Here is a 21,694-nt window from a genome sequence, read left to right as displayed (position 1 = left end):
AAATGGGGACGATCTCCGCTCCGAGCCAAGTTGGAGGGACCGCCATCCCATGGATGATGGCATTGAACAGTACCAAAAGGTAGGGTGCCCAAATTCCAACCTCGTGCTTGAAGAGATCACCTGGGAGCTTGTCAAGACCTGGCGCTTTTCCAATGGAAAGGCGAGTTATTGCCATTTCCAGTTCCTCCAAGTTGAAATCTTCCATCTCAGATGGATTATCAATGATTATGGCAGCTGAGGTCCCGGCCTGGATTCCTATTTGGTCCAGCCCAGCCCTACTATAAAGTGAAGAAAAATGTTCCTCCCATACTTCTGGCGCAATATTTCCTTCTATAGCCATAACAGGCTCAGCTGAGCCATGTTTGACTATTTGCCAGAATTTCCTTGGGTCTCTGGTTTTAAGTGCAGATGTCATTTCCGCCCAGTTCTCCCAGTCCCAGTCGATTTTGGCATTTTCAAGGAGGAGCTTGTAAGCAACCCTCTTTTCCCTAATTACCGAGGGGGCCTCCTTGTTTTTAAATGCCCGAAGAAGGTCTTTCTTAGCTTCTCTGCAACTGGCATTGAACCATGAGGCTCTTTCTCTCCTCGATTTCCTGTCCCGGACCACAGGGTTCAATACCTCAGCAAGGTTATCGCAAAGGGTCTGGTGAGTGTCCCCGAGGGAGAGGCATCCATCCGACGAGGGCAATTGAGGGAGGAGGCTTTCCACTTTTTCAAGAGCTGATACCACTAGCTCATAGATGGTCGTTATGCAATCCGGTTTCTCTAGCAGTTTGTCCCACCTTATTCTTCGCCTATTGCTGGATAAGGTAAGACTTGGGGCAGATAATCTATTCCCTGGAGCAGCAGCATTAAAAAAAACCGTCAGCGGCTAATGAAAGGATTAGAGCGTTGTGGTCGCTGTCTAGCCTGGGGGCTATTTTAAAATCTAGGACCAGTTTCCAGTCCTGAAGTTTGATCAATACATAATCTATCCGGGACTCCTGACCTGGTCTATTAAAAGTAGGTTGTGACTGTATGTCCCCTTGGAACCTACCATTGCAAGCTCTAAGTGAGTTTGCCAGGGTCATTGTTATAACTTGAAGTAGGAGAGGTGATGATGACCTAACTGGCGGACCCGCAATGCTTGGGATTTCCCAGAGGTCATCCTCCTCACTACTAAGCCAGTCAAGGTGGATCGGGAATGGTTCAAACTGGATGTTAAAGTCACCTCCAACCAAGAGTGATTCTGAGCCTGATAAAGAATCAAGGAATATCAGTAAGTCCTCCATTGTCCTTGAGGTGGCCGCAACTCCGACCGGTCTGGAGTATATATTTACCAGGGTCATGCCCATCCCAGTGGGCCAACGTAAGACAACACACAGGATGTCAGATGAGTTTGTTTCTATCATCTCGGCCGTACAGCCTAGATGGGAAGCGATCCATATTGATAAACCGCCAGATGGGCGTCCCTTCCCTCCCCATCTGGCTGGAACGTTAAATGTTGCAAACCCGGGGTAACAATGGTTTACTCTGGCCCACGTCTCTTGGAACATGCATATATCATATTCTTTAATGAAGGTTTCCCATTCACTACTATCCAACTTGTTAGGCAACCCAGCAACGTTCCATGATAGGATTTCCAATGACCTCACAGCCCTATCTGTGATCGTAGCAATCTCAACCGGAGTGCATTGTACCGGCCTTAAAAGGGCGCAAACCCCTGTATCATCACGGTCCTTGGTTAATGAACCCTGTATCGGACTAATCTGTCTTGACAAACAACCACCCTGCGCCTTTTTCCTCTCCACCCTGAGTGCTGAACAGTAAGGATTTATAGCTGACTCTTCTACAACCAAAGGAATGTATTCATGAGACGTTGTATGAGTCTCAGGTGGAGGCGGAGGTAGCCCAGAAATGATGGAGTATTGCGGGCAAGGAATCTGCAATTGAAGAAGAATCGGATTAATGTCCACAGCCTGGTACACCAAAGAACTAGGCCCGTGGTCGAAAAGACCCCTATGTCAGTCGCAGTCATCGACTCCTGATAAGGCGCCGAATCTATTTGCGACTTCAAGGGGAGTAAATGGTAGCCTATGGTTCACCCTCCTTGGGCCATGTCTGTGACTCTCATGGGGCACCATAACCCATTCTGGTGCAGTTTGTGAAGCCACTGAGGTGGGTGCATAGGTATTACAATATTTAATAGGGGGAGCAGAGAATGCAGAAGGTGCGCGGTGTGTCGTCATTTGTACTGGGGCCCTTGAATATGCGTTATAAGAGACTAAAGGTCTTGGATAGAAGTATAACAAATCGCGGGGATTTATGGACCCACAGGTATTACCCAAAGGGTAGTCTAAGATATGATTGACTGCTCTAGGGTCTCTAAAGTTAATGATTATTACATCCCCTTCGATGTCCTTGCTTCTACGCACCTAGCCAAGGAAGTCTCCGGACGTATAATATCTCCCCATTAATGTTAAAAGGGAGGGGTCTGTTTGACATGAGCCAGTGCATGGTTTTATTTTTGAGCTCGTGAAAACCTTCAGTTTTGCCCTTTTCCAGAGGCGGGACTCTTGTGAGCACTACCACATATGGAACCGCCTCTGGGGGTAGATCGACTAGATGCCTAGGTCGGTCTCTTACCCTAGCTAAAGGCTGATTCCCGCCCCTCTCATTTAGTGTTGTTTCTATAGTAGGGGATGGTGTTTCCTTTAATAATTCACCCACTTCGCTTTGGCCGAGACATTGATGAGCTATGTTGGAAAAGGACTTGGCCCTAGACTGACAATTAAGACTAGGCAGGTCATTTTTCCTAGTGTGAATTGGAGCTAAGGCTGGTACCACAGGGGGGGGCAGGACTGGTTGTGCAGGATCTTTGCGTGCCCCCGGGTTTTTTATAATTACTGATTCTAGGTCCCCTAGGCGTTGTTCTATGTTTTTTAATCTTTCGATGATGGGTAGGATAAATGACCTTATCAATTGCTCGATGCCCTCGAGATAGGATGGCATCGGACCTACATTGAGTAGGGGCAGCGGGGAACAAGTCAGATCAGTAGGAGGGGGTGCCAAAGAAGTAGGAGATGATATGGCCACGGCGTGTATTATTGGTAAAGCGTCTGGTGCCTTTGGCAAAGGCAAAGGTGTAATTACTGAAGTTTGAGTGGGTCTTTTGCCAAAGTCAGAGTGATAAATCTTGTCCTTTGGCAAATCACCTAACCTCTTTCTTCTTTTAGGGGGAGGGGGCCTTGAAACTTTGGGTACCACAACCCTCCCCACCTTCTTATTGGGGGCCTTAGCCTTAGGTTGAGAAGGAGTAATAATGGTGTCAATTTCCTTGATGAGAGTACTGGACGGAGGCAGATCAGTGGAGCCATGCAGACAATAGGAATTGTCAGATGTAGAATCAATGGCTCTAAGCAGCACAGGAACATTGTCAATAGCTAGTGCCTCCTGCGTAAGGGTAGGAGAACTTAGCTCAATGGGGGTCGGAGGAGACAAATTATCCAATGGTGTCCTGTTTTTAATACACTCTATGGACCGTCGTCGCTCAGCCCTTCGTTCAGCGAGCGTGATCTCCTTGTCCGTGGGCGCAGCAACCTTTATAAAATAATCAACCAATGTACCTTTGTTTGTACCACCAGTGGTTGTGGGTGCGTTTGTAGGGACAGTCTCGGCCATAGTTATAGATACAAATATCACACACACAACTCACGTTTGCTTGAGGGTAAAGGAATTCACCCGGCCCGGTCTCCTCGTGCCTCAGAGGGCCCGCTCTTTGCCCGGTCTTCGCCCCGGGCTACGTCCCGCGCGCGTCCCGCTTGCGCGCGGGAGGAGGGCTGAGCAATAGGGGCGGGGGCCAAAAAGGGAGGAGCCGGGAAGAGGAACCAGCTATGAGCGCCGCCAAGCAGCCTGGTCCTCGCAGTCCCGGTCGGTGGTAATCCCAGGTGATAGCGCCCTCCGCACAGCGCAGCGTCCTTAGCAGAGCCCACGAGCCACGGAGATTAGCAGCAGCAGCCCAGGTCAGGTAACTTCAGTGATGAGCCTACGAGCGGCACCCCGCAGTTATTCAGTTTCCACTGTTGTGAACTATTCTGGTAGAATCCCGAGCATCCAACTGTGTTTGCTCCTTTATGCACATAAGGAGGTCTGAGATGCAAGAAATAACTGAGTAGCGGTAATACTTAAACACTAGGTTGTGTACCATCCATACCTTAGGCACCCAGCAATGATTCCGTCAGAAAATCAAGGCGTACTTACAGGTCTCTTCACAAATGAAAAGTCAAAAGATGAATGTCTGTATTTTTTGGCTTTTTGTCTGTGCTGTGGTTAAACAAACGTGGAATAGTCCCCTCCTGATTACAGCACTCTGGTGCTTAGAATTGTCATTAAACAAAGCGACTCCGTATTCTCAAACTCCTCGTTTGTTTTCCATTTATTTTTTAGACGGAGGGTGGTGGAAAAGCTTGCTATTCTCCGAAGGTTTAAAAGTCTATGAACAGGAGGCACAAGTTACAAGGGCAGTTTTCCGTAGCAGGAAAAGGGAAAACGATCTTTTTCAGGTTACGACGTATTCCTCAAACAAAACAGGAGCAAGGTCTAAAACATGAACTTGTAAAACCCCACAATGATTTGCTGTTCCAGGCGAGTTTATTTTGTTATAGTTCACAGAGGGGATCAGGGTTACAAATAAAGGAGCCAACGCTGGGAGGTACTCTGGGCAATGGTGATTTGCAGAACGCTGTCAGGCAGAATTAACCTTCGCACACTGAGCTTGTTAATTGTGGGCGTGTAGCAGCAGAGCGTTCGCTGTCGGTCTAAAGGAAAACAGGTGTGATGATACGAACCTCCATAGACAGCGAGTAAATGGCAGCGAAGAAAATGACGAGGGCAAGGACCGTGGAAAGCCCAGACGAAGCCCCGACTCCAATGCAAAAGGAAACTCTCTCCGGCGACCAAATCATCAAGGGAAAGCACAACAGCTTGTTCCTCGCTATGCTTCTTTTCCTCCGTCGCGGGTCGCGGGTGCCCAGAGGTGGTGTCTGCCCTCCTCTGCTGCGTGGTTCAAACTGACGTATTGCTCCCGGAACCACCACTGTGGTAATCCCTATTGGGTCCAATTTCCAAATGCCTTTCAGCACAGCTAGCAGCAGCAGATGGCCCCACCAGAGCGGCATCCACTCCGTCAGCCCCCCCATGTGATTCGTATCTTGAACATGAGGTGTTTCATGTAGATGTTGGGGTGTTGAGGTAGGCGGTGCAGCTAATGGTATCTTGGAATATGATGGCGACCAAAACTCCAGGCTTGTGCTGACCGTCTTACCTGGCAATCTTGTTCTCCAGCAGGGTTGGCTGTAGCGATTTCCAGTGCAGAGGTTGGTTTTAGCCAAGTTTCTGTGGGGTTGTGGTTGTGCAGTAGTTCCCATAGATCTGTGGCATATTTGGTGAGCGAGAGGGAGTTAAAGAGCATGCATGCGAGTGTGGCATGTTGTATGGGTGGTGTTTGGTCTCTGTGAGCGGGAGTGAGTTTCTGGTTTGTCTTGTGTGAGCTAGTAGGGCGCTGCTGGTCTGGGAGTGGTTGGTGTAGAGTACATGAGAATTTTTAGGAGGTACATGTCCACACTAATTGCATTTTGTGTGATGTGGAAGCAGTGCGGCGTGCGGGGTTGAGAGTGTGGCGGAGCGCGGCTGGATACTGGTAGTTAGGGGGAGGACCAAGACTCCTGGCAGTCCAGACACTGACTGGAGCAGATGGGCTTGCCTTTGGCCTGCCTACGTCTGCACAGTGACATCACTGGATTATCGCCTGCATGCAACCTCCATCACCAGCTCAGTGTTGGCTGCATTTTTGCCAGCTGTCTAGAAAAATGGTGCCCTCGTTCTGTCCCAGACCTACCATTGCACTAATCTTTTCACTATGACCTGTCATCGCATTGGCACAATTGCGTTAATCCTTCCACTGCATCAGATTGAACCCAGGTTTGGATTGCATTTTTGTGAGTGTTGTTAAAAGTTCTAGTGCACTGTATCCAATAGTTTTGTTGTAAAACCGAGTGGAAGGTCACTATTCCGTTTTTTATCTTTAAAACAATAGCCTTCTTTTCTCCTGTGCTAGTTCTAGGCGTATGTAGTCTGTTTGAATAATGCACTAGGGCACATTGCTGATGCTATATTATAAAGGTTGGTAAAATTAAGTGAAAAGGCATACTGTGAGAAATTGGGTTGAGGGGGTGAAACCCTCCTCCGTTAAAGTCACTAAAGTAGCCTCTGCTTAGCCCTCTGGCAGCTTGACACAAAAGCAGTCAGGCTTAACTTATGGACCATGTGTAAGGTATTTATACAACACAAGAGTAAAGTGAAAACACAAGAAACAAGCATTTGCAATGCAATAGGTCTCGCATTAGTAAAAGTTTGAGCTTTTGGCGTTTCAAATAATAATGCAACACCAATAACTCTAATTTTTAGTAACGCAAGGCCTATTGCCAACAGACAGCTACACAAAAATTACTCTCAACACAAAAATTACTCTCAATAGAAAGCAACAAGCTCGAGACTCCAATGCCAGCCAATGGAATTGCTTACAACAAAATCGACACCCGAGGTTCCGTGCGTTTAACTGCTCGGTGTCTCCAGTACACTTCTCTGCTGACACATAATACACACACTTGAAGGTGGCTCTGTTTACACAGCAAGGCAATGTCTTACCGGGGAAACGCAGGCTAGTTTCTGTTCTTGCTGGATACTCCAATGAGCTTCACAAAATCGACACCCGAGGTTCCGTGCGTTTAACTGCTCGGTGACTCCAGTACGCTACTCTGCTGACACATAATGCACACACTTGATGGTGGCTCTGTTTACACAGCGAGGCAATGTCTTTGCAACAAAGCCCGCGCTTGTACATATTATCGCGCAAGGCCTTGTGGAAATCAATCAGAGCGTCTGATGGAGGGAATGAAAGTCAAGGCGAACGGCGTTGGTTGGAACTTTAAATCACAGCGACATGTTCACCGCTGGGCAGGAGGCTTGTGAGAGGTGCGAATCGAAACTAGTAGTGCACGCGCACCACAGAGGAGCGGGGGCAAGTGAGCGCGGCAGCAAAGCGAACGCGCATAATTAAAAGCAGATGCCGCTGCTGTGCGTAACAGACACCAGTGGGTAATGGGCGGAGCAAAGGCAGGACATGCGCTCGCCTTTGCCCAATTGCGTGCTGTATTTTTATTTTTTTTTAAACTCATGCAAAAGCCAATTGCAGCCGACAAAAACAAAAGCAAGAGTGTGTGGTCAGCTTTCTGAAGCCCCTACATAAGGTCTTGCGCTGCGCGAGCAGTTCTGCTCACTGCAACGCTAGGCGTGAGACCTAAAAAGACCAAACCAATTTAGAAAAATAGAGTAAAATTTGGTAAATTATTTGAGATCAAAACAAAAATCAGTAGAACCGGAGATATGCAATTTCAAAGATTTAAGGTAAGTTTGGTGCCTAAAAGCACAAAGCACCACTTGCGGTTATTTGGTCGGACGAGATCGGGTGAAAATCAGAAGTTCAGGCCGACCGCGATGGAGCGCGGGCTGGTTACAGGTACCAGGTAAGTCCAGTTTAAAAAGTTACTTTATTCAGTCTAGCACAAAGAGTCCAGTTCGTGGTGGAGAGTGTCGCGGATGTTCGTTGTGTAAGCGTGAAGAGTAGGCCTGGTGTCGTGGTCAGTCGTTACTGGAGATTCGCATTGGTGGACACCCCAGGCTGTCTGTGCTGCAAGTCGAAGTGCAGGTCTTGCATTATCGATCTTCGCGGATGGTTGCTGTAACGTCAAGTGTCGGGTCCACCAGTATTTCATGTTGGCGGGTTGCAAGATCTTGGAGCGAATGGTCCCAGTCGCAAACATCCCAGAACTTGAGGGTTTCTCTTTTTCGTTTAGGCGGAGCTCAACTGATGCCACTCAAAGGGCCCATGCCCTGAGGGGCACCTCTTGGGGCTCAGGAACTTACTGCAATAGATAGCCGCAGGTCTAGGCAGCTCCAGGACAGAAAGTCAGCTGGGCAGTTTCAGGGTGACCTCTGGAGCTTGTTGTATCCTCATAGATTATAACCAGAAGTGAGTGAGCTGACGCTTGGAGTCACTTCAGCCTGGGATAAAGTATACATGTACAGTTTTCTTCTCTACAGGCAGGACAGGTCTCCGGCAGCAGGGCGTCCTTTTGTAGTCCTGAAAGGTCCAGGAGTTTTTTATTTATTTATTTTATTTAATGCGTTTTTATATAGCGCGGACTTTACCCAAAGGTGTCAGAGCGCTTCACAATAGGAGCAGTAATGATACATAAGCTGAAAAATTACAAGTGAGCATGTTACAAAATCAAACGTTACGTTACATGAGGCAATAGTGACAATTGTGCAAGTATCAGGAGCAAACAAAATACAAGAGGTAGCAAACGATACGTTACAAAAGGAAAAAGTGACGTGTGCAGGTTACAAGAGCATACAAAGTACAAGTAGAGGTATAATACTGCACTAAATGGCAGACACTCAAAACACAAAAATGCACTGGGAAGGCACTTCTATAGGCATGGAGAACAGAATTTCCTATAATGGAAGGACTTCCTTCAGAAAATAGAGGGCGTGAATTAAATTTGGAAGTGTCTTTGAAGGAGGAGAGCTTTGAGGTCTGTTTTGAAGGCCTGGGAGGAGGTGGTGGTCCGGAGCTAAGGCGGAAGTGAGTTCCATATTCTCACCGCGTTGCCTGAAAAGGATTGGGCCATCGATCTTTCCATCTTGAAAGTGGTAGGTTCAAGCAATACATTTTCAGCATTACGTGATGGTCTGGAGCCTCCAGAGAGTTTCAGTTTATTCGCCAGGTAGCGAGGGGAGGAGGAGTGCAAGGCTTTGTGGGTGATACAGGCAGTCTTGTAGATAGATCTTGCCTCTATGGGAAGCCAACGGAGGGTGGATAAAATGGGTGTGATGTGGTGGCTTCTTTTGGTCCCATAAATGAAGCGAGCTGCTGAATGGAGAACAGACTTCAGGGGGGACAGGTGGGTTTTGGGGAGGCCAGCAAGAAGAGAATTGCAGTCGTCCAATCTGGAGAGAACCAGCGATTGGACCAGGGTTTTAAGGTCGTGCTCCGGGAAGAAGCGACGAATCCCCCAAAGAAGGCGCAGTTGGTATCGAGCAGACTTTGCAATGGAATCGATGTGGGAGAGTAGATTGAGTTTTTTGTCGAGTATGACACCAAGGGATTTTGCGCTCTCGACAATGATGGGTTTATTGTTCAGTAGATTAATCTGATCCATCCATGATTGCACTGGGGGAGGAGAAAGTGAGGAGGAGAGAAGGAGGAATTCAGTTTATTTATTTATTTATTTTTTGAACTTGTAAGGCGCAACATCTACCCAAAAAGAGTTTCCCGGCGCCAGTTTTGGAGGGATTCAGGATCAGTTGATGAGTTTACATCCAGTTTTGAATGGAGTCGAGAGTAGAGCTTAGGAAGGAGAGATCGTGAGTGGAGGCCACCTTAAGGTAGATTTGAGTGTCGTCCGCATATAGATGATAGTGGATCCCGGATTTACTCAGGAGATTTCCCAACGGTTCTAAATAGAGATTGAACAGTGTGGGTGCAAGTATAGAGCCTTCAGGGACATCTTGACTGACCGCCAAAGGAGATGAAAGACTGTTCGCTATTTTGATCATTTGGGATCTATCAGAGAGGAAGGAGGCAAACCATTTGAGCACAGTGCCCTCCATGCCCATTCTCTGTTGAAGAGTGTTAAGGAGAGTGTTGTGATTGACAGTGTTAAAGGCTGCAGAAAGGTCAAGAAGAATTAGAAGACAAGACTCCCCTGAATCGAGTATCCGCAGCGCGTCATCAATCACTAGCAGCAGGGCTGTTTCAGTGCTGCAGTTTTGAATGAAGCCGGACTGGAAATTGTCAAGAAGATCATTGTCCTTGATATGGCGAGAGAGTTGTTTCGCTACACATTTTTCTGTGATTTTCGCAAGAAAGGGTAGGTTAGTGATGGGACGGTAGTTGTTGAGGTCGTTCGCATCAGCAGTGGGTTTTTTAAGCAGAGGGGTGACCTGCCCAGTTTTGAAGGAAACAGGAAGGGAGCCTTGACTGAGGGAGAGGTTGACCAGAGTGGTCCAATAGGAAAGAGAATGGGTATAGAAGTCAATGGCAATGGCACTAGGGATGGGGTCAAGAGCATGGTTAGAGGTCTTTGTATCGAGGATGCATTTAAGGAGGGCATCATCAGAGATGGGGTCAAAGTTTTGCCAAATGGTTAAGGATTTGCGCTCCTCTGTAGGGGTAGGATGAAAGACCTGATCTACAAGTGATTTCACCTTTTCGTCAAAGAATATAGCGAATTCCGCTGCTTTCTTTGTGGATTCCTCCAATTTGGAGGTTGGGGGAGAGCCGTTTGGGTTCTTGATGAGGTCGAATAGTTTTTTGGGTCTATTTTCAAGGAGGGATTTGAAGTGCAACGCTTTTCCAAGGAAGATGTGCTTGTGGTACTTGGATCTTCCTGAACGAAGCGTGGCCAAATTTTCGGTGGAGGGCGCTTGTCTCCATTGTTTCTCAAGGACTCTTAGGTACTTCCTTTCTTCATAGAGGGATTTGTTGAACCAAGGTGCTGAGGGAGTGGGCTTTTTCTTTTTGCTTTGGAGAGGAGCGACATTATTGATTTCGACTGCAAGGACTGTAAGGCATTGGGAGGTGAGTTCGTTAACATCTAGGTCCGGGTCTAGCCTTGGAAGTGATAGCAAGGCAGAATCACAGAGGGTACTGAGGTCAATATTTTGAGTGTCACGGAACCAGGAAGAAGCACTCTAAGGCTGGCCAAGAGTTATAGAGTGTGATAGGTGAAGAGAGAATTCGATGAGGAGGTGGTCAGACCAGTCTACATGAATAAGGGGTAGCGATGGTCAGCAAGCCTGCTTTAGAAATAACACAGTCCAGGGTTGAGCCCTTAGAGTGTGTTGTTTCAGTGCAGTGTTGGATAAGATCGTTTGCAGAGAGGAAGGTGGCCAGCAAATTCGCATAGGTGTCTTGAGGCGAGCCCCAGTGGACATTGAAGTCACCCACAAAGATCTGATTGTCACTTTGCGAGTATTGGTAACTGATGCAGTCCGTGAGTTCCTCCATAAACGAAGGGCTGCTACCAGGCGGGTGGTAGATAACATGGAATCTGAGAGGTGAGCGGTGGTGCAATTGAAGCTCAAGAGATAGGCATTCAAAAGTGTGGAAGGAGCTGTTAGGAAGAGCCTTAAGTTGAAGGGAGGTTCTAAAGATGACTGCAACACCTCCCCCTACTTTGTCAATTCTGTCATTTCTAAGTATAGAATAGCCTGTGGGTACAAGGAGATCAAACATAGAGTGAGAGGTATCGTTAAACCAGGTCTCTGTGAGGAAGAGCATGTCAATATTGTGCAAGTTGATGAAATCAGAGATTTCAAGTTTGTGTTTTATTGCAGATCTGCAGTTGTGGAGCATATAGCGCAGCTCTGTCGCGACTGTTTTGGTGACGGGGGCACTTGGGCTATGAGGGGTGATGGGGATATTGTACTTGTATGAGGGCGCTCTGGAGGGTTTAGGTGGATGAGTGGTTCTGACAGAGGAGATGGTCGCAATAGTGTAGATAACAGGGTTACTGGGAAGTGAAAGTGGAAGAAGGGTGGCGTTCGAGTGCTTGTGTGAATTTGCAGACGACAGGCTATGCTTAGCTATTATGGGGTATGGGTGCGAGGTGCATCTCGTGGGAGGGTGAGTGTTTTCCAAAGGAATTGAGGTGTATGGAAAAGTCGAGATCTTGGAGCTTAAAACTAAAATGGTAGCTTCAAGTTGTGAGATGGAGGTGATTAGAGAGCCTAGCTTATTTTCCAGAGAGAGTAAGGCAGAGCACGGCATGTTGGGTGGCTCGATGGAAACAGGAGGGGGTGCACTTGGCGGTGGAAGGCAGGGAGAGGTGGGGGAACGGGAGGGGAGTAGGGGAATAGGGTTCAGAGGTGGGGAAAGATTTTGGATGAGAGCAGGAGTTGGTGCACCAGGGTGGGAGGAGAGTTGTCGTTGTTGGCGTTGCAAGAAGGATAGGAGTTAAGGACAAAATTAGGGGGCGATAGGAGAGAAGTGAGGCGGTGGGGCGGAAGGAGAGGGGAGGAGTGTGTGGGGTCATAGGGAGGAAGGGAGGGGAGGGGGTTGGAGAGGTCCTGGCAGCTAGGTGAGGTGGCTGTGAGGGAGTGGGTATCAGGCAGAGTGGGGGGAATTGGGAGATAGGGAAGTTGAAGAAAGGAAGTCGTTCTGATCGGTCCGAGGGAGGGAAAGGGTTACCCGTTGGGGAAAGGGGGTAGCACAGCATTGCTGGAGGAGTGTGGGGAAGGAGCGAGATGGAATGTATTTGTGGGGAAATCGGGGTACATAGTGAGGGGAGGATGGGGAGGAAAAGCAGAGAGGAGGAGGGAATAAGGGGAACGTAAGGAAAGTTAACTAGGGGAGAAGGCTGGAGGAGAGGTGGTCTAAGGAGGGGGGTGGCCGGTAGGGATAGGGGGGAGGAGATGAGAATGGAGTGCCGGGACGGTGCAGACTGGACGAGGAGCGTGTTAGCTAGCGGTAAGGCTGAAGTGAAGAGGGGGGGGGCATACTGTGAGGGGGGAAGAATGGGAGGGGAGGGAAGGGCAGAGAAGGGAGTCGACCTGTGCCTCCCAAGGGTGCAGCCTATTGGAGAGTGGGGGGGGTCAAGGGAGGAGAAAGGGAGTAATTGGTGGAGCTAGATGAAGAGTCATGGGATAGCCCGGTCGCAGGGGAGTAGGGAAGGGAAGAGGTGGTCAAAGAGAGAGAGACAGGGGTCTTTGGCTTGGATCATGACAGTGCCGTTGTTATAGAGTGAGATAGTGAGGGAGCCGTTGAAACCCGCAGAGGGGGAAATTTTCAGCTGTTTCCCATGAGGGATAGAGGAGGAGGAGGTGACGTTAAGGGAGTTGTAAAAGCTGGTAGACCAAGAGGGTATGTCGTGTGTGAAAAAAATGAGATCGTTTTTGAGCCTCCCATAACGACCATTGTAAAACTGATCAACAAAAAGGGAATCAGGGAAACATTCAATAGTGTTATGCTTGAAATGTTTTGCTGCATCTTTAGTCAGGTTAGAAGGGTAAATGATTTTGTAGTAATTAATTCCAGACTTAATTCGAGTGGTGGCCATGTTAGGAAATTGTGGAGGAGGTGGGTGGTGGGGATAAGGGAAGGGTGTTACTAGGAAAGCGTGGTGAGGAGAAGTATGAGGACAAGAAGGGGGCCCATAATCTAGACGTCGGGTGAAGGGAACTGAGCTATTGTGGAGACAGGAAAGTGAGGCGATTAGGAACAGGTTGTTACTTCAGAACAGGGGGCTGATTCAACAAGATAGGACTGAAGATAGAGTGGTGTAAGAGGAAAATCACTATACTTATCATCATCCTCAGACATAAACCACATTAAGCACAGCATCACAATAGGCCCCAAACCCAATGTACGTCCAAAATCGCAACAGTATAATATTAGACACTTATTACCTCCTAATTATCTCCAACATTAGGGGCAAAAAACACAGGGTGGAACATAATTTCACTAGCATAAACCAAAGTATGAAAGACAACCTCAAAATCATAAAAACACAATTTAGAGGTAGCCAGAACAGGGTCCGAAAATCAAACTACATGAAATACATTTCTTAGCACCACACATACACATTGGGGCCTGGCACCCTACAAACCTCCCGGTCCCCCTGGTCAACTGGCCAACTCAAAGGGGCTCAAATGCCCTGTGTCCAGAATGTCGGGGCTGCTGCCAATGTAGCGAAAGACCAGGGTGCGTACTTGCACAAATCTAAACGTTGCAGCTGGCACCAAGTGCTGCACAGCTGTGGAGAAATGGGGCAAGGAGTGCATCTCACTCCTAACTCAGATAGAACTACCCCCAAATACCCTAAGAGTCTAGAGGAGGACAACTTTCGTCAGTTCATCCGTTGGGAGAGGATTTATCTGCCCTTATTGTCCCTTCAGGGCCCCAGACTTGTGGTTGCTCCTTCCCTACTGCACATTAATTACCTTGCACGCCGTCTCTGTCACCTGTGAACAAGTGGAGGGTAGACCGATACGCAGCAGTGGTTGCCACTGCTGGTAGGAAACATGCGGTGCACACCTCTTGCTGCCCCTGCCACTGTCCCCACTTACTGCTCTTATCCGTGCGTCATGGGTGTGGTTGCAGGTGTCAGGAGGTATCAGGTAGGAGGGTTCAGAAATGGAGGCTTGCTGTGATGCCCTTACTGCATGTGTGATGGCGGGTTCATCGCTATTGTGGTCTTGTGGGTTTCGCTATCACCTCCTTTGTCCTCCCTGCTGAAGGCGGATCGACGGGCTCAGTGCCATTTTGCGCCGCTGCAGGTTACTCCTTCCCTCTCTTTTTTCCCTTGCACTTTTGTCGGTGGGAAAGGTGGTCCTCCTCTGGACCTCGGGTTTGATGGTTCTGGCTTGGTATGCCCTGGTCTCAGCCCCCGATTTTAGGCGTCTTACTCGGGCTCACTTGGTCTCCTGCACCAGAGGGGAGCCTGCTCTCGCGTTGCAGACTTCTGCTACTGCTTTCTGCTACCTGCTGCCTCCCGCTACTGCTCCATATATCCCGCCGCTCCGGGTGTGATTACAGGCACCAGGGGGGTATGGTTGGCTATGGCGGTTTTCAGCTGTGCACCGCCGCCGCTACTGTGCCAGTACCAGTGACTCCCCGTCCTCCGTAGCTCACAGTTCTCGCTGCCTCCCGCTACTGCTCCCACCTATGCGCTGTACCCCTTGCTGCTCCGGGTACATTTGCAGGTGCCAAGGGGTACGGTCAGAGTCTGGTGGTTTTTGCTGCACTCCGTCGCCGTTTCTGTGCACGTGACTTCGTAGCTCGCAGTTCTCACTTTCACTTCCTTTGTCTTAGGAATTGCAGATCGCTGGGCTCCACGCCATCTTGTGCCTGCTTGGTTTCGCTTTCGCGCTCTACTCCTTTTAATTAGCTCCTTATTAATGCAATGGTGGAGGACACTCCGTTCGTCTGCTATTAGCACGGGAGTCTCTGGCCACAGCCTTTTTGCCCGTGCGCCTGTTTGGGGGTTACACAGGGGTGCTGACTCTTATACCCGCTGCGGTGGTACGGTGGTGGCGGATGCCTCTCGACCCGGCTGCCTCTCCGCCTTTCCTGCCTGGGCAGGGCTGGTATGCACCGCTTCTTTGCGAGGGCGCCGGAGCTGCGCCCAGGCAGGCCCGCGTTTCGCACCCTCGCTTGCACTCTTCCTCCCTGTGGGGAACCGCCAGCCACCCGCGGCGCCGCTCCCCGCCGTGCTGCGGGCGAGTGTACTGAAGAGTAGGCCTGAGGGTCCCATTTTTATAGAGGTAAGCTTTGCTGTAGTTAAAAACAAGTTTTTCGCTACCAATGACATGTAAAACTTAAAAGTACATGTTCAACTTTTAAAATGCACTGCACTGTGCCCTATGGATTGTTTAGGCCTAACCCTCAGGACCTGGGGCCTGTAGGTTTAGAGCCAAGTACAATATTGTTAGACCAATTCATAGGGAACAGTTGATAGATGAGTGGATGTCAGTTAAGTTGACAGAATTTCCACAGCAGCACTATGTTGAGTTCTCTGAATATGGATTATTTTCAGCAGGACCTTTAGATCAAAAGTGAGGTTGGTGACAAAGATGGGTCTTCTGGGAAAGGTCTTGTGTTCTCTTGAGTGTTCCCTGTGGCAGAGTTGTAAATTGCAAAGCAATGTGAATGACCATTCTTCTAAGGATGGAGCTGGTAGTTTGTCCCCCTTACCCATTGCTCTTGATACAGATACTTTTTTAAAAATCTTTATAATTATGGTCTCTACTGACATAATATATACTAAGATTTTTGTATCCATTTTCTAATGGAATTCTATGCTCGGTGTTTGGGGAACACAGCAGAAAATTATAGCTGTAGTTATTTCATGTGCCTTATGTATAAGAATAGGAAATCGTGCCCCACATAACCAAGAAAGGAAAGAATTGATGGAATTTCATGTGCTATTGAAGAATGTGGCATTATAAGCTTTTACACTATCCTAAATCCTTGTTTGCTGACTTCCAAGGCATTATTGAATGGAACTTGACACAAGATCCTCTATTTACTAAGCTGCTTAAGGCTTTATGGTAGCTTACTAAAGCTAGTCTGTTACAAATAGCACATTGGATAATTAGTGTTTTCATATTTCACAAACTTGTAAAATTCGAACCTACGGCCTATGTTTTTAATACCAGTTTCATTACTTTACTGAGTTGGTAACAACTACGACAGGATATAAAACAAGATTCGTAATGTAAGATGGAAAATAGATAGAAAACATAACCCTTCACCTGAAAATGAGCAAATAAATTGCTCAATACAAGAAAATGTGCTACAGCATTGTGGTCAGTGCTATTGGGGTGCAACATGAGTGCAATGTAGAAAGAATATTAGTTTTTTGTTTTTAACTTAGGTCTTTTTGACCTATACATATTGCATCCACAAATATGCCTTGGTTGTTGCTATGTGGTAAAGAGTCAGTATTAGACTATTTTATGTGAAACAACATGTAAAGCATTTCATATACACTCTCTGGTAAAAGTAATTGAAACCTTGTACAAAGTAAAGCAGTTATAAAGCATTTTAAATCTCACTGTAATTAAATGTTCACTTTTATGAGCACCCCTGTTTCTCGTTCAGTATGATGGCATGTTCTTCTCTATTCTCATTGGAATAAGTGTTGTATTTGGTTAATTTACTACAGATTTTGCAGCTAAATCTATTGTATTCTGTGCAGAATGGCTGTTGATGGTGGGTGTGGGGACTCAGGAGACTGGGAAGGTCGCTGGAACCATGTTAAGAAATTCCTCGAGCGATCAGGACCATTCACACATCCTGATTTCGAACCCAGCACTGAAGTGAGAAACATTTGGTTTAAATATTCTCAAGTTGTATTGTGGTGCCATTGTTCTATGTATTTATTGCATACATTTATTTATTTAAATTATTAAAATATAGTATGATATTTTGTGTTATATTGACTTTAAAAATGTATCCATATAACAAAGGTCAATTAATCTTTTCAATTTGCTGTTTATCATTTAGACTTTTGTACAATTTTACTTTATAGTAAGTCATACTACTTATTAATGTTTTCATTTCATGGTCTACTCTGTAATGTTTTAAAACCCTTGTATAATTGTTCAGGAACAGATTATATTTCACTGCACTTGTGATACTTATTTATTTAGACTTGTAATGTATTTTTCTATTTTCAGTCTCTCCAATTCTTGTTAGAGTCCTGCAAAGTTCTTGTCATTGGGGCTGGAGGATTGGGATGTGAACTACTGAAAAATTTGGTAACTAGACATTATTAATGTCTTTAAGCACAATTCATTGCATTTGTGTATTTTGTTGCATGTTTTGCATTGTTCTATTTATTTGAAATGCTACTTTGAAAGCACTTCGATGTTTAACACTGATATTTCATGGACATAGCTCCGGATGATTTTTGTGGTCCCAGAATTATACGTCTTCATAAACTAAGGTTTTATATCATAGTTTCTGCATTTCAGTACGTTAGTCCTCCTGATTTAATAAAGTACAAAAAAGTGAATTTCCCTTGATTGCTTAGTCTGCTATTTACTTAAAAAGTGTGAGATACCATTTACCAATAAGGTGTTTTTCTTGGTGCTAGATTGCTTACAACTTTCTAACTCGGGTACGTTAGGACAGTGTTTAGGGTTAATGGATCATATTGCCTTTTAATGTGGCTATACTCAAAATGATTTGAATGATGTGGCTGTTGAACACGAGCTGTGAATTACAAGGCTTAGTAACCACGTGACTGTTCCATTCAGATGAAACCTTTTTTCAGCACTTCTGACTCTGAACAGATTAGTTATTTACCGGGCAAAAAAAAAACTAAAACATTTCAGTTGGTGCCTCCGCACAAAGTGCGTTAGCGACTAAATACTTGGGTACCTGCTCGTGCAGCGTTCCTCTGACAGCCAGCAATGTCATATGCCTCATGTCTTAATAACCTCATATACTGAGGAAGATGGTAGCCTCCAGCTTGCCAGCCCCTGTATGAGGACCTGATGGGGCCTGGTTGGACTTTCTCCCCGGGTGGCAGCCGTTATTGTAATTTAGGCTAAAAGTTTAGTTTATTACTGCTCTGACCACCCCAAGCTTTGAGCCATGTGGATTACCTTGTTGGCTGTTGTTGGTTGCGTTGCGCCTTCTGGGCACTGCAGCCATGGCACTTTTATAGGGGATTGTCACTGAGAAGGTGGGCTCGACATTGGGTTGTGTGTTAACGGCAACAACCACTAAGTATGAAATATTGGCATGATGGGCATTAATGTGCAAAGATCTTTGGTGCTTAAGATGATGACACCGACTGTGAGAGGGTTGATCAACCAAGACACACCTTGCTGGAGAACGTCCAAGCAGCCTTGCTCTTAGCTGGTCATATTTTCTTTTCCACTTACTCTAGGAGGCTAAATATTCTGTTAAAAAGTTGCATTCCGAATAGCTTGACAGTAGTTCAGATCAAGTGGGACAATGTGTAATTGTTCAGGGAATACTTGGCGTGCGGCATATTTGGGATTGAGTTCCGGAGTAGCGTGGTACTCACTGAAAAGCACTTAAACGCCTCATCAGGCGTAGCAAGCAGTATATAAATGGAAACCTTTTCCCTCTTCCATCCCTCCACTATCCTTCTCAATCCAAATAACAAACTAACATATCCACCACTCAAACTACTTCATATTTCACTATATTCATTCACCACTAATCCTTTATGGGTTCCGGAGGTCCGTGCTACGCACCAAAAATGCACTTCAACACCTCATCATGGGTAGCAAGTGCTATGCAAACCTTTTTCCCTCTACTCTCCCTCCACTATCTTTCTCAAACCAAATAACAGACTAACCTATCCACCGCTCAAATTACTTTATTTCACTGTACTAATTCACCACTAATCCTCTATGGGTTCCGGAGTAGCATGCTACTTGCTGAAAAAGCGCTTCAACACCACATCAGGGGTAGCAAGCGCCATATAAATTCAAACCTTTTGCCTCTTCTATCCCTGCACTATCCTTTTCAATCCAAAATAACTGACTAACATATCCTCCACTGCTCAAATTACTTTCATATTTCACTATACTAATTCACCACTAATCCTTTGTGTTCTGGAATAGCGTGCTACTCACCGAAAAGCGCTTCGACGCCTAGTCATGAGTAGTAAGCTCAATATAAATGCAATTACAATACATATCCCACTCAATAATGACAATCCTGAAATTCTCTAACGTAATGACGAAATCCGTTGTCTCCTAACAGTTGATTATATGGGGAGGTGACTTTAACCTTACTTTACATGCTGAACTATATATTATGAGACGTGGGGCCAGAAAGCAAAATCAGGCAAGGGGTTTGCTGCTCAATATTAATGCGCCAGTATGAGCTACTAAACCTTTTGTGAATCTGTCTTGTCGCCATGGACTTCCGGTTTCATTCTGCCACATAGATCATCATCTAGAATAGATTTTTGGCTGGGTACTAAGGATGTGGCAGGCTGGATTAGTTTCATTGCACATCTTCTAAGGACACTCTCTGACCATTCTCCTGTCAGTGCTTGTCAATAGTCCTGCTTGACTTCGCCCAGAGAGATTAGACAAAAATTCAGTCGTTCTTTGAAATAAATCAAAGATGTGTTGCCACTTATGCTCCACTGTGGGAGCCATTTAAAACTGGTATTCCTAGGAATGTGTTGCGAAGGGCTGCATAATGTTTAACTCGATTTGCAGTAGGTTGTGTACACAAGTAAAAGGCATCAAATCATTGGAACATGCCCACAACCTTTCAAATACACCAGCCTCTTATTAGTCATGCACTCTAAATTTGTCTGTGCCTCTGATTTTTCTTGTGCATGTTAGTGCATGCATGTTTCATTGTGTACATCTGTGTGTGAATGCATATGTCATAGCACATGCATTTGCTACAGAATGGAGTTTGATGGTGCAACCCAGCATATGCTTTATGCACCTGGACATGTTTTAGCAATAGTTGGCTGATGGTGGCAGTGCTTGGGGAAAATTAGTAATTTCTATGCGTATGATAGCATTCTCCTTCATTAAATTGCAATATCTGTGCGTATGATTGTGTATTCACCTATTACCTTCTAATTTACAATAGCCTTCGGCATATAATGGCAATAGCAGCTGGATGGCTTCAGTAGCTGGGTATGTGGCGGCAGGAGCACCTGTTCATACTTCCACTGCCTTTGCCAGTAGTTTTCAGATTAAAAGATATGGGCATTTTATGACGGTGACTTAGGTGAGGCAACACGTGGCCCAATGGGAGGTCACTTACGCCAAGGGCCTACATGCCGAACTTATAGAGTACAATCTTAGCTATAAAGCAAATGTTTTCTGTACAAACCAGGATGAAATTATGTTGAATTGATTTGAGCAGGTGAATATGACAAGAAGATGGAGGAGCGCAGGAGAGTATCGGGATGTTTGGGATGGGTCTTCATCGGATGGAAATTCAGTCTACCTTTTGTCTCTGTTTTGGTGAAGGCAGGGTGTGTGACAAGTTTGCACTTGAGATGGAATGTCATGCTCATGACAGGTATCAGTTGAAGTTTGCATAGCTGGTGTTGATGATATCCTGGCATATTATGTGTGAACCTGCACACACAAGATGTCTGTTTCATAAATGTTTTCCTGGATGTGTGTTGTCAGTATATACATGGGTCGCTGAATTCCTGTTGTCTAAAGCAGGTCATCTGCTGTTTTTGGTCTTGTCAGATGATGACAAAACATTTCCATCTCATCCTAGCTCTCTCCTTTCCATAGCATTGTACTCTCTGCACATCGGAGCTTTCCTATCTCAGTCACACTCTTTATGGCCCAGCTCACTCTGCCTCCACACAACCCTCCCAGTCTTTCTTCCAGTTTAAGCATTTCAAAACCATTACATTTTGTCAGCCTATCATTCAATTTTCTCTCCTGGTATAGGGTTGTTTTTTAGATTCCTCAAGCGTTCAACCTGACTGCTCCCAACTCCTTGCTCCTTCTTTTGGGGCTGCCTATTGCTTGTTTTCGAGATGTTAACATCGTATTAAGCTCTATAAACTGTTTGCAGTTGTTCAGTTAAACTTCAACTTATTTTTCTATCTCTGCGTTTTTCTTTTTTGCAGGCATTATCTGGCTTCAGGCAAATCCATGTTATTGATATGGATACCATCGATGTTTCTAACTTAAACAGACAGTTCTTATTCAGGTATTTTTTTTTTCTTCGCAGTAGAATCACCTATTAGTACCGATGTGTTTTTAATGTGGCAACACTATATTTAAAATAAAATGCCTCCAACCCACTAATCCTCTTAGGAATTAATTTTACATTTACTCTGGTTGTGGGTGAAAAAAAAAAAAAGTTTTGTAAACTCTAGTAATTATTACTGCCCAGCGACATGTCTGTCATAGGAACTTCACGTCTTGTCACTGAGATGCAGGTACTTTATCAGACCTGTTCCATGGTTGCCATATTTCCTTTTCATGTCACTGGTTACAAAGGGGGGAGGCCAAATGCTGAAGAATGACCACAAAAAGCCGGGCCTCACACTTATTATATAAAGGTAAATGTTTTGGAAAATATGTAGATCAGTTGGGTGATGTC

The 21,694-nt window shown here is 46.0% G+C and overlaps 1 protein-coding gene across 3 annotated transcripts in view; it reads left to right on the top strand.

The window, feature by feature from the left end:
* The window catches only part of UBA3 (ubiquitin like modifier activating enzyme 3), a 304,096-nt gene that overhangs the window by 32,167 nt on the left and 250,235 nt on the right, over nucleotides 1–21,694 (top strand). For all 3 annotated transcript variants that reach the window (XM_085624784.1, XM_085624783.1, XM_085624785.1), the window contains 3 exons: nucleotides 16,803–16,923; nucleotides 17,284–17,364; nucleotides 21,216–21,298. In XM_085624784.1, coding sequence (XP_085480910.1) covers nucleotides 16,803–16,923; nucleotides 17,284–17,364; nucleotides 21,216–21,298 — 285 coding nt within the window. The remainder of the gene's footprint in view (nucleotides 1–16,802; nucleotides 16,924–17,283; nucleotides 17,365–21,215; nucleotides 21,299–21,694) is intronic.

Source organism: Triturus cristatus, chromosome 9 (assembly GCF_964204655.1).
Source record: "Triturus cristatus chromosome 9, aTriCri1.1, whole genome shotgun sequence".
NCBI lineage: Eukaryota > Metazoa > Chordata > Amphibia > Caudata > Salamandridae > Triturus > Triturus cristatus.
Note: the sequence above shows the minus strand (reverse complement) of the source record. Positions and strands in the feature narration are given on the sequence as shown.